Raw genomic sequence first — 13,520 nt, 5'->3', positions numbered from 1 at the left:
CTTGAACCAGGTATTATGGGGAGAAATGTTTTTAGTTTACCTTATTTGTTTAACTTTGTATGTTTGCTCTACAATGGAGCACACATGCAAAGTTAGAAAGTCTTAAAATATAGTTTTTGTATTTAAAGGACTCCATTGCAGTACAAAGCCTATGCTTTAGAGTACGCACACACCCCTACACTATGGTGCAAGGTTGTGTGCATTCTTGTATAGCAGCCACAATTGCACCAGCGCTGGGCCAGATAAAAAAATGCACCATATCTTGGTAGATGACACATTTTTTCTCTCTCTCTTTGATGCAAGACGGCGCAGCAACTTTGGTTACTGTGCCGCGTTGAATCAACTATTATTAGTAAGTCGGGACCTAAGTATCATACTTTGGTACTGTAGCCCGAAACGGAGTTTCCATTTATCTCGTGATGACAGAACAACGTGCTTATGGTCCCGGGTTTTAATTTATTGTCCGTTTAAGTCTGTTTGTATCAAAGAAACCAATAGACTAAAGTTCCTAATAAGAACAAGTTGTGAAAAAAAACACAAGGGCTTGAAACATGGTGCAATGCCCACATAAAGAGAACCCCAGTGCCAGTCGGATGACACTCCAGGTACTCCACAGAATCAGACTAGGATAGAAAATATGCCTGTGACTAAAATAAAAGTGGCACCCATTAGCTAATTAGATAGCTAAAAATGTGGCCCATATTTGCAAACTGGAGCAGTTTTGAACTTGTAAAGAGATGTTGTATAAGTGTTTTGCAAGGCATGGGAGACTGTGTGCATTTATGCCTGCTCGAGGCAATGTTTGCAGTAATATCAGAAATGAACAACAAAAACCGTCCCACCAGACCATAAAACAAGCCCACAAACGCCCCAAAAACGACCCATATTCTGACCTATCAGTCCAGCCCTTCAGACACCGCTAGATTACCCAAGTCCAACCCCGGTCCCCCACCTGCAGATTTCGAGTAGGGCTCCTGCAAATACTTCCACTGTGTCCCTTCTTACCTGAGTGCATGGGAGGAAACAAAGAGCAAGACAGACACACAGAGTCACGGCTCGAGTCCTGCCTTGCTTGATGGCGGCTGTGCATTTCTTAGATGTAAATCGTGAGCACTCACCACTTCAGAGATCAGTGAGACAGCAAGTCGGACCTTTGGCTGAACGCTTTCATTATGCAAATTTTAGAAATGTCTCATGCAATCGCCTGTCTGAACACCTATTCTCATGTCTCTAGTTATTTCCTCTCAATAACTCTATCAGTTCACACGCAGTTGTATGTTACAACATAATATAGGTAGAAAATTAGGCAAACTCGTCAATCAAAACATAAGTAAAATCCTGCGACACTCCTAATGCACACTCATTTTACTTGACTTAATAAAAGTGAGCAGTTAACACTGGTCTTTTAGATGATCCATCGGTGACAAAAGCTGTGCAGCAGCCTATCTGGCATCCACTTTTCGTACCAAATGCAAGGTGTAGAGCAAAAGATAAATGTAACTAGCTAACACACTAGCAGAAAAAGGCTCAGCGAAAAATTATTTTTGCAGTACTCCCGTTTCACATTGACTTTTTAAATGTACGTTACAATTATGTTTGCAAACCGTATAATCCTCTTTCGGTTCTTTATACATTGTGCACAAGGTGTGCTAGTTAGTGGAGGAAGCTGTCAGCACAAGCTATACAGTGAAGCAACACTACGTCTCCACCCATGGCAAATACACTGCGGAAAGGCAACATATTTATGCGTAGAGTCCGTTAAAGGAAGAGTCTGCAGCTTTGGAGGCAGAGCTCTTAGATAGGTTATTGAGAGATAGGAGCAGCTCCTCCGCGAGAGCGGAGGAGCGTCACCCTACTGCCCAAAATGCCCCCCAGGAATAAAAAATAAAATGGTAATGAAGTTAATTTAGTAGCATTTTATTTCCATCCTTCGGTCCTGAACCAATTGTCAGGACGGGGCGGGGCCATTGCTTGTTAGTGGCAGCTGTGAACTTCAGTTTAAAGTGCGCATGTCCTTTTTGGCCAGCTGTCCAGCATATTTTAAACTTCTCTAACTTAGCTGTCTTAAGAAAAAGCTTAGGCCTCCAGTGCTCTTGTTAGCACTGAGAGAATCCACTCCCTCCAGTCCTGGCCCTTCTCTCATGCTGGTTAGCAGCATGAGAGCAGCGCCAGGATTGCTTAAGGTAATTTACTGGAGCCCGAGGAGACCAGAGTGAGGAGGACCCCAGACCTCATGTAGCAGGCAAGGTAAGTCGTTTTGATCTTTTTATTTGCACACACCACTCACCTTGCATGCATGCATTGACCAACACCACATATGCAAGGGCCCTCCCTACATTCCAGCCGCTGCTGTGGAGAGAGTGAAAGTAAAAACGTTACTGAGGTAAAGACCTCAAGGGGACGAGTCAGATGCAGCTAAACGCTACAACAGCTTGTGTGACAGAGGAAGGGCCTGATTCACAAAGGTAAACTTGCACTTTTGTCTATGTTTACTTCACAAACTCCGAGTTAATATAAAGTTTATGGCTGCAGACTTCGCACATGAACAGATAAGCCTGTCCTATCGTTTTGTGGGCGCAGTTCTCCGCCCGACTGCAGTGTCTCCGCAGTCGTAAACTTACTATTAACTTGGAGTTTGTGAATAGCAAAAACAATAGTAAACTTACACAAAAGTGTAAGCTTACCTTTGTGAATCAGGTCCTTAGTCTTTGAGAAGTAGAGTGAACTTCAAGAAGTGCAGTGAACCAGGAGGTTGTGAAGGCTACAGGCTCTTCCTTCGAAGATTACAGGCGGGGGAGGGTGAGTGCAGCTTATGTCCTTGTAAAGGATGCACATATAGATGGATTATTTAACAACTTTTTACATCAGACCTCGCTAAATTGCCTTTTCTAGCCAAAGTGTGTGTGAGGGTTCTGTTAGAAACACTGCGTTGCCACGAGTGGAGAGGAGTGGCTGGGAGTATTGGCTCTATGCCACGAAATCTATTAAGGCCTTCTTATAGGTCAAACGTTTCATCAAGAGTGCCTCCACCTGCGTTTTTCAGTTTCAACTCCATGCAGGTTAGTGAGGAGGTGGAGTGTAACCCCCTGAAAGCTGATTTATGACATATTCTTAAGCCACTGCTACCTGTTCAAGTACGGCCATTCCCATACATTGTTCATTAGTCCAACACAAAGCTCTCAGACTCTCTTGTAGGCCTGTATTGAACGACCATTTTGCTAAACGAGCTAATTAATATCAGCAGATGCCAAAAGGTCCTCTGATGTCCATATTTCACTTAAGCGGTGTGAGATCAATGTGCTGTCCATTGGCCAATTGGCTCAGCATTCTTCTTCAAGACACGACCAATGAACAACTCGAAGACAAGCAATGAGGTACCTTCAGTTTGAATATGCTGCTGTACACATCTAGAAAAAAGAATGCAAAAGGTAAATAAACATAGAATGGAGCTTTCTCACACATTCACCATTTTTTTTTCTAAATTGAGATCTATTGCAACCTATTCGAGCTGCCATTCGGGATAACCTAAAAACTGAAGGAGATCGGTTTGCAGAGCCATATTAGATATGCAGGTCACATCACATCCACTCGCTGAAGCAAGCAGTCTCTACACATGATCAGAGCAGTGTTTTAAAAGCTCGGCTCTGCTTGGGAATCACAGACTCTCCAACAGAGTACCAAGCCCAGCTTACAAGTACGATCAGTGAGGTACAACAAATGAAATCTTTGCCAGACGTTGGGCTTTATTTCTTTCTCAAAGTTGTGCCCGTTACATCCAAGTAAAAGCTGGGTTGCATCTAAATAGGATTCGTCATATTAAACTGCACGTCAGAGCTTGCCTGGAAAGATAGTCTTGAAGAAGTTGACCAAGCCAACTCGGGGTTCAGCTATGACTGGTAGGTTTAGGTTGGAGCCTTATGAAGGTGGTGGTGGTGCTTGTAAAAACTTCCATTGTGAAAATGGTGGGATAGAGAGGTCGTGGAGGTGAGGCACAAAGCCCTGGTTACTTACCAGTAAAATTCATTACACTGAGCCTAACTGTTCCTTATCCAGCCCTTATCTATGAGGGTGAAGCACACCGGAGTCAGTCACCTGCAAGCCCTAAATCTAGCAGAATTTTTTTTATGTATAAACTTTCCTTCTCACTCCAGAGCAAGAAGGCGCAAAGTAGGATTGTGATGAGGCGGAATAGGGCTTGGTGTAGGATGCAGTCTAAGAATGTTAACTCACCCGAAGATCCAAAACAAAAGCCATTCAGGACATAGCAAACCTCAAAAGATTATACTTGGTGGAAGAGGACACGGAAGGGCAAGCCCTGGGATGAAAAGGGATGCCAACTTCCATTCCTTAGCAATCTGCTTGAAGCGTTCTTTAAGGCAACAGGCAAGAACCAAAAATAGCATGAACCAGTATGAGAAGCTTTAGGGGGATCGGAGGGGGGCCTTCCATGCAGGGACCTCTTTTCAGGTAACCAAAAGTGATCTGCCGGCTAGGCGGACCTTGATCCCACAAAACTGGCATTGACAGTGTCCAGAGTGATATCAGAAATAAACTGTAACTTCTCAAAAAAGTCAAGCACAGTCAAACCTCTCATCCACGGCAACAAAGAGAGACTGAGAGCAGTTCATCAAAGACTGGGCGCTATAGGCCAAGCATGTGTAGGGTGAAGTGCAAAAGCTGCAGCAACATTTTTCCTCTTAAGGGAGTACTCAATTTATGAAGAAGGAAAGTATTGACGATATACATTAGCTTCCCAGACTAAGAAACAAATAGTCCACCTTGAGCAAGTCAGGCAATTTTAGATAAAAACCCTGGAGATGGGTATAGCTCGGGCCACAAATGAGGGACAAACGTCTTCTCAGCTTACTTTCAACCCTTCATAAGAATTTGATGGATTCTCTAGTGCAAGGGGGAAGAGATTCAAAGTTGGTACCTGTCGAACAAGTTACTTACCTTCGGTAACGATGTATCTGTAAGAAACATTAGTTAGTTAGATTCCTCACCTTAGAATATCCCCAGGCGTCAGACTGGATCCGGAAGATTTTTCGTCAGCAATACCCCTTGCGCGTCGCTAGGCGTCGTCTGCGGCTCCGCGTCCGTCGTCGGCGTCGTGCGCCGGAATGACGTCGTCGGAGTACTTAGACGCCGCCCTCGCGCGCTGACGTCAGTTCTTGTACATAGCCTTCCGCGCCAGGAACGCAGAGCCATGCAAAGACCGACACTGGTGCCAAAAATAAAATCTAGGGGCCTGAAAAGGATAACCTTAACCCTAGATGTCAGTTCGCAGAACGGGGAGGATGGGTGGGTCGGTGAGGAATCTAACTAACTAATGTTTCTTACAGATACATCGTTACCGAAGGTAAGTAACTTGTTCATCTGAAAGAAACACGTTAGTTAGATTCCTCACCTTAGAATAGATACCCAAGCAATACCATCCCCGGTGGTGGGTCTGCGAACCAAGATCACACCAGAAAGTCCTGGAGGACAGAACGGCCAAAGAAGCCATCCCTCCGGACTTGGCTGTCAAGGCAATAATGCCTGGCAAACGTGTGTAGCGACGCCCACGTCGCCGCCTGACAGATGTGCTGCAAAGGGACTCCCTGTCCCAAAGCAGTAGTAGCCGCTGTGGCCCGAGTAGAATGGGCGCGCAGCCCAACAGGAGGGTCCTTTTTTGCCAAAGAGTAACAAATTTTGATGCACAAAACGACCCACCGAGAGATGGTCCGTTTGTGCACAGCTTTCCCCTTCTTAGCACCCACGTATCCAACGAAAAGTTGGTCGTCCAGCCGGAACTGCTTAGTGCGGTCCAAATAAAAGGAGAGCGCACGTTTTGGGTCCAGACGGTGGAGCCTCTCTTCCTCTTTGGAAGGATGCGGAGGCGGAAAGAAGGTGGGCAAGGTGACAGACTGCCCAAGATGAAATGGAGTCACCACTTTCGGAAGAAAGGAGGGACGAGGCCGAAGGACAACCTTGTCCGGATGAACAGACAGAAAAGGAGGCTTTGAAGATAAAGCCTGGAGCTCACTCACCCGTCTAGCCAAGGTGATGGCTACCAGAAAAGCAGTCTTAAGCGTCAGCAGACGAAGAGGACAATTGTGAAGAGGCTCGAAGGGAGCGCACATCAGGAATGTCAAGACAAGATTCAAGTCCCACTGAGGCATTACAAACGGAACAGGAGGGAACGTGTGAGTAATGCCCTTTAGAAAGCGTGTAACTACAGGGGACTTGAAAAGAGAAGGCTGATCAGGAAACCGCAAGAAGGCAGAGATGGCAGCAAGATAACCTTTCAGGGTGCCCAGGGCAGAGCCCTGCCGGGCCAAAGAAAGAAGAAAGAGGAGAACCTCAGAAAGAGGGGCGGAAAGGGGATCCACAGCCTTTGCCGTGCACCATGCCACAAATTTGTTCCACCGGCAGGCGTATACCGTCTTTGTGGAGGGACGCCTGGCTGCCAGAATGATATCACAGACTTCAGGAGGCAAGTCAAATGGCATCAACTGCCGCCGCTCAATCTCCACGCATGGAGGTGGAGGCTGGACAGGTTCGGGTGGAGGACCGTCCCCTGCTGCTGCGACAGAAGATCCTCCCGAAGGGGCAGACGTATCGGAGGATCGGTCAACATACTGAGTAGCTCGGGATACCAGTACCTTCGTGCCCAGTCCGTAGCCACCAAGATGACTTGGGCCCGGTCGCGCCTGATCTTCATCAGCACTCTGGGTAGAAGTGGTATAGGCGGAAAGGCGTACAACAGACCGCAACTCCACTCGTGACGAAAAGCGTCGCCGAGCGAGAGCCGCCTTGGAAAATACCAACGCGCAGAACTGCTGACATTGCGCGTTCTCTTCGGTGGCGAATAGATCTAACCAAGGCTCTCCCCACTGCTGAAAGAGACCATGCGCCACTTCGGAGTGCAGACGCCATTCGTGATCCATCATGCACCGGCGGCTGAGTTCGTCTGCTCTGGCGTTCAGAGAGCCCGCCAGATGTTGAACCACTAGGGTGACGCCCTGGTGTTCCAGCCACGTCCAGAGGTGCAGAGCCTCCTGACAAAGGGTCCACGACCCCACCCCGCCCTGTTTGTTGCAATACCACATGGCGGTGGTGTTGTTCGAACACCTGCACGACACTGCCCCTGACAGAGGGAAGGAAGGCTTTCAGTGCAAGCCGGATCGCTCTCAACTCCAACAGGTTGATGTGGAGACGAGACTCCGCCGGAGACCAGAGGCCTCTGATCTCCGCCTCTCCCATATGGCCACCCCATCCCAGGAGGGACGCATCCGTCACTACGACATGCTCCGGTTGGGGAAGGGAGAGGCTTCTGCCCATGACCCAATCGCGGTCCGTGAGCCACCACTGCAACTGCTGTGCAGTGCCCTCCGAGATCAAGACATGGTCGGACAGGTTGCCGTGATGCTGGGCCCACTGAAACTTCAGGTCCCACTGCAGAGCCCGCATGCGCCGCCTGGCGTGATGCACTAGTAGGATGCAGGAGGCCATCAGCCCCAGAAGCCGCAACACTAGCCTGACCGAAACCCAGGATAGAGGCCGAAAGATGGGAATCAGGGCCTGAATATCCCGGACCCGCTGTTCCGGTGGATAGACCCGGAACTGCGCCGAATCGAGAACCGCTCCGATGAAGAGGAGCGTTTGAGAGGGACTCAAGTGTGACTTCGGCACGTTGATGGAAAATCCCAGCAAATGCAGGAGATCCGCCGTAGTCTGGAGGTGGGAGACGACTGTCTGGGGCGAGTCCGCCTTCAACAACCAGTCGTCGAGATAGGGGAAGACTGAAACCCCTGATCTGCGCAGATGAGCTGCGACCACCGCCATCACTTTCGTGAACACCCGAGGGGCACTGGTGAGACCGAAGGGGAGCACGGTAAACTGAAAGTGCTCTTGGCCCACCGTGAACCGCAGGTAACGCCGGTGGGCCGGCAGGACGGGGATGTGGAAATATGCGTCCTGCAAGTCCAACGCTACCATCCAGTCTCCGGGGTCGAGGGCAGCCAGAACCTGAGCCAAAGTCAGCATCTTGAACCTCTCCTTCCGGAGGAAGGCATTGACGTTCCGGAGGTCCAAGATAGGGCGTAGGCCCCCTTTGCCCTTCTTGGGAACCAGAAAGTAGTGGGAATAACAACCACGACCTACTTCTGGGCTCGGAACGCGCTCGACGGCCCCCTTGGCCAAGAGGGCCGAAACTTCCTCGTGGAGAAGATTCAAATGATCCCCCGAGATACGGTGGTGCTGCGGTGGCATGGCTGGAGGGGTCGTCTCGAAGGGGAGGGAGTAGCCCCTTCGGACGATTTGCAGCACCCACCTGTCCGATGTGATGGACCGCCAGTGGAGCAGGTGATGGCGAACTCTGCCGCCCACTGGCGTGGAATGGGCCTGAAAGCTCGGACTAGGAAGGTTTTGAGGCGGATGCTGCCGGGGTGGATGTGGGCTGACCTCGTCGTCCTCCAGATCCGCCGCGGCGGAAACCACGTCCGCGACCGCGCGCAGGTTGGTTCTGCGGCTGGTGGCTAGGCGCACGTGAGGAGGCACCCCTTCCTTGGCCACGAAAGGGGCGAAAAGCGGAAGATTGCGACCGCGGGGCCGAGAGGCCCAAGGACTTGGCCGTAGCCCGGGAGTCCTTAAAGCGGTTCAGCGCACTGTCCGCCTTCTCGCCAAACAGGCGAGTGCCATCAAACGGCATGTCCATCAGAGTGCTCTGGACATCGCCGGAAAACAACGTGGACCGCAGCCAGGCGTGATGTCGAAGCGCCACAGAGGTGGAAATGGCCCTACCCAGCGAGTCCGTGGTGTCAAGCCCACAACGTATAGCATGTCGCGCTGCATCCCTCCCATCGGCCAGAGCCTGGGTAAGACGTGTCTGGACCTCCTCCGGACACAGGGGCAGCGCGTCCTCCACCGCATCCCACAGAGAGTGGGAATAACGGTCCAAGAGACAAGCGGTGTTCAAAGACCGCAGGCCCAAACTAAGGGAAGAGAACAGTTTCTTGCCAAACTGCTCCAGTCTCTTTGAATCCCGGTCCGGCGGGGCGGTCGGGAAAGAGGATTGGGAGGTGGAGGCCTGGATAACCAGGCTCTCAGGGGTAGGGTGTTGGGACAGAAAACTGGGGTCGCCCGGAGCAGGGCGGTGGCGCCTGGCAACGTTCCTGTCCACAGGAGGAACTGTGGAGGGCTTGGACCAGGTGCCCTGTAGAACGTCAGTGAGGGCCTCATTGAATAGCAGCAGAGGCTCAGTGGAGCTTGCTGCAGACTGAAGCACCTCAGTGAGGACATTTGTCCTCACAGCCACGGCAGGTAGCTCGAGCCCAAGGGCTGCGGCCGCCTTGCGCAGCACCACGGAGAAAGCAGCACCCTCCTCCGAAGCCACAGTCGGAGGAGAGATGAATCCAGTGTCTGGCGAGGTATCCAGACCACTGGCCTCCCCCAGTTCATCTGCCCAGTCCTGGGACAGTTGGGCCTGATGGGCCAGAGGATCCTCGGATCCCTCCCAGTAGTCCCCATCATCCGACTCCTGGTGTAGAGGAGAAAGTAACGGAGCCGGGCGGTAGACAAAATGTGTCTCTAGCGGCGCCGATCTCGGCGTCCATCGACGCCGGACCGGCGCCGGGCCCGGAGCGGGACTGAACTGGGGCACGACGTCGAGCGGAGTCGACGTCGGCGTCGGGGGTGGAACCGGAGTCGACGCCGGTGGAGGAGGCGTGACGAGGTCGACTGGTGTCGACGGGGACTCGAGAACGGGTCCCTCGGGCGCTTGCGGCGTCGAGGCCGGAGCCGTCAACGGCGCTGGGGCCGGAGCCGCCGGCTGGCAAGGCAGCCCAGTCGGGTCCGCGGGGCCCGAAGGCGCACCAGCGGGCGCCGACGGCGGAGCCAGGTTCCTCATGGCCGAGAGGAAGGCACTGACTTCCGCCGGCGTCGCGTTAGTCCCAGGGACCGGAGGGTATGGGGACGGACGCGGCGCCTGCGGCTCCGACGGAGCCGCGGGGGTGGAACCACCCTGACCCTCGACCGAGTCGCGCGACCGGCGAGGGGAGTCCGAAGAGCGATGTCGCCTCTTGGACTTCTTGGAATGCTTCGACTTACCCGAAGACTTTGATCCCGACGACCGATGGTGACGTCGGCTGCGGCTCCGCGACCGATCCTTGGACCTCCTCCTGGACCGGGATCGAGAGGCGCGCGGAGCCGAGTGACGAATCTCGAGGAGCTTACGGGACCGCTCCCGTCTAGCCTTCGAGGTCAGGGCCTTACAGTCCGAGCACGACTCCGCGTCGTGGTCGAGGCCCAAACAGTACAGGCACCGGCGGTGATGGTCCGTAACCGACATCAATCGGTTACAGTCCGTACAGGCTTTAAACCCAGGCATCCTACCGGCACTGGTGTCGATAGACAGGATCAAAAAGTTAGTCAAAAATTGACTAAAGGGGTAGCTCTCCCGGATCTGCGCTTACTGGCGCGGAAAAAAGAAGAACTGACGTCAGCGCGCGAGGGCGGCGTCTAAGTACTCCGACGACGTCATTCCGGCGCACGACGCCGACGACGGACGCGGAGCCGCAGACGGCGCCTAGCGACGCGCAAGGGGTATTGCTGACGAAAAATCTTCCGGATCCAGTCTGACGCCTGGGGATATTCTAAGGTGAGGAATCTAACTAACGTGTTTCTTTCAGATCAGTACATTAGCTTGTCCAGTCTCATGAGAAGTGGAAGGCAGGGGAAACCTAAAAATCCCATTTCCAAACACACACAAGCAACAACATAAGCCAACAAATCGTACTTGATGTATTTGCCCTTGGGATAAATGTCTTGGGTGTCATCTCCCTAAACCCCAGAAAGGGAATCGACAAATTCAAACACAAGGACAGCATGAGGATTGTACCTCACCACTCAAGGAGGAACAAAATGAGTGATGGGATACGCTGCGGGAAGGGGAATTCACTTTTCATGCAGAGAGTTCACAATCTCTTCAATAAATTGACACAGTCAGGGGGGCACAAGAATCAGAAGAGGCAGGACAGGAGCAGAACAGGCCTGAAAGGAGAGTGGTGCCCATCATTTCAATGTCACTGGTGCTTGTGCCCCCCTCCTACATGTTGAAGCACTGAGATCCGTAAAGGCAAGCTGGTGTGTCTTGGAGTAGTGCTAATGAGGCCTGTCCACCATAGCTACTTGAGTGCACCAACAGCCCCAGAGTTTCCACACAGCTGGCCCTGCAACTATGGTTGCCACCTGGCCGGTTTTCTACAGGCACCATCGCCATTTTAGTGTCTCACCGCTACAAAAATAAGCAAAATCACCGAAAGGAAAATGTTACTTACCCAGTAAGCATCTGTTCCTTGCATGTAGAGCTGTAGATTCACAAGCGTTGCATACTCCTGCCATCTAGTTTTGGGTCCGGATGTCTGCAAGTTGTTTTTCTTCGAAGAAGTCTTTCCAGTCACGAGGTAAGGTCGGTGATAGTGTGCATGGGCATCGATACTATTGTTAGATTGTTTTCTTGCAGAGCGTAAGAATGGAGTTAGTGAGTGTAGAATAGAGATGTCCATGCGTAAGAATGTAAATTGAGACCTGCAACCATTACAGGAGACTGGGAAGGCGGGTGGGCGCATGTGAATCTACAGCTCTACATGTCAAGAACAGATGTTTACTAGGTAAGTAACATTGACCGTTCGAAGCGCTGTCGATCACATAGATTATATAGCAGTATACTCCCAAAGCGGTCGCTAACCTGTAGTGGTTGTAGTTGTTTGAAACAGTGCTTTAAGTACTGCTTGGCCTATATTTGCTTGTCTCGCAAACGCATATACACAATAGTATTTGGTGAATGTGTGCGGTGTAGACCATGTTGCTGCCTTACAGATGTTGGCTAGGGGAATATTCCCTAAGAAGGCCATAGTAGCCCCTATTTTGCGAGTGGAATGTGCTCTAGGGGGTATCTTCAAAGTTCTTTTTGCTTTGGCATAACATGTTTGGATACATATTACAATTCATCTTGCAATACCCGACTTAGATATGGGATTGCCTTCGTGTGGTGGAGATAAAGCAACAAATAGTAGTTTTGTTTTTCGAAATTTTTGGTTCTCTCTACATAATATAGTATAGCTCATCTAACATCAAGTGTGTGTAGAGCTCGCTCTGCTACAGAATCAGGTTGAGGAAAGAACACGGGTAACTCAACTGATTGATTTATATGAAAGGCAGAAACTACTTTAGGGAGAAATGTAGGATTGGTTCGAAGAACCACCCTATCTTTGTGAAGTTGAAAGAAAGGCTCCTGTATAGTTATTGCCTGAAGTTCACCAACTCTCTTTAGTGAGGTTATTCCTATGAGGAAAGCAACCTTCCATGAGAGGAATTGTAACTGACTTTTGTGCATTGGTTCAAAAGGTGGACCGATTAGCCTTGCAAGGACTATGTTTAAGTTCCACTCTGGTGCAGGGGGAACACTTGGTGGTATCACCCTTTTTAATCCTTCCATGAAGGTTTTGATCAATGGTACTCTGAATAGAGATAAGTGTTGTCTATTTTGCAGGTAAGCGGCTACTGCTGCTAGGCGTAAACGAATGGATGTGTAAGCCAATCCAGTTTGCTCTAAATGCAACAGATAACAAATGATGTTTTGTACAGAAGCATCAAGTGGATTGATGTTGTTGTTGTTACAATAGATAACAAACCGTTTCCATTTTTCTGCATAACATGCTCTAGTAGTAGGCTTTCTAGCCTCTTTGAGAATATTCATACAGTCTGGTGGTAGTTGTAGATAGAAAAATCAAAATGGGGGAAAATGGACCACTTGTCCTGTGCAACCAGGGTCTTTTAAATGCGTGGAGACCGTCTTAAAAAACCCTCATATACGTACACAGGTGGAAAGGCGGTATATCTTGGTTCTCCGCCAAGGTGTACTGTAACAGCATGATCATTGGGTCTTTTCTTAGTCAATATGCTGTCCTCCACCAGGAGGGAGACCAACTGGTTTGTCAGTAGTGGTCAGAAATGAAAAGAGGGTGTACTTTGGACTGTAGTGAGGTGAATTAAAATTCCTAGTGTCACAACTCACAGGGACTTTATTGAAAAGGAGTGACCTGGGAAATTAAAAACGCAGTCGTGTGTTTTTAGACCAAGTTACTGGTCTAACGCACTGGTGTTGGTCAACATGTTTCAGCCTCTTGGATCCTCTAGAGGCTTTCATCAGGACTGGGGTTTCAAAGAGTGCTTTGTGACTCTTATTAGTAGGTGTTTGCCACCTTGGTAAATTAGAGGTCAGATCCGAGGTATCCGTACCTGAAAGAAAAGAGTGTACATTAACAAAACCTCTTATAATACTCATTGGGAGAAGAAGGCTATGGGTGCTGGTACAGTATCGATGTAGTATTTTGCGGTTCAATTTATCATTTACCAATGATCATGCTACAGTACACCTTGGCGGAGAACCAAGATATACCGCCTTTCCACCTGTGTACGTATACAAGGGTTTTTAAAGACGGTCTCCACGCATTTAAAAGACAATGGTTACACAGGAC

The 13,520-nt window shown here is 50.1% G+C and overlaps 1 protein-coding gene across 2 annotated transcripts in view; it reads right to left on the bottom strand.

Moving 5' to 3' along the window:
- Window positions 1-1,350: 1,350 nt before the first annotated feature.
- STAT1 (signal transducer and activator of transcription 1) overlaps window positions 1,351-13,520 on the bottom strand; it is a 543,237-nt gene continuing 531,067 nt past the window's right edge. For both annotated transcript variants that reach the window (XM_085648786.1, XM_085648787.1), the window contains one exon: window positions 1,351-3,407. In XM_085648786.1, the coding sequence (XP_085504912.1) occupies window positions 3,381-3,407 (27 nt within the window). In that variant the 3' untranslated portion in view covers window positions 1,351-3,380. The remainder of the gene's footprint in view (window positions 3,408-13,520) is intronic.

Source organism: Triturus cristatus, chromosome 3_2, assembly GCF_964204655.1.
Source record: "Triturus cristatus chromosome 3_2, aTriCri1.1, whole genome shotgun sequence".
NCBI lineage: Eukaryota > Metazoa > Chordata > Amphibia > Caudata > Salamandridae > Triturus > Triturus cristatus.
This window is presented reverse-complemented; position numbering and strand designations above follow the sequence as displayed.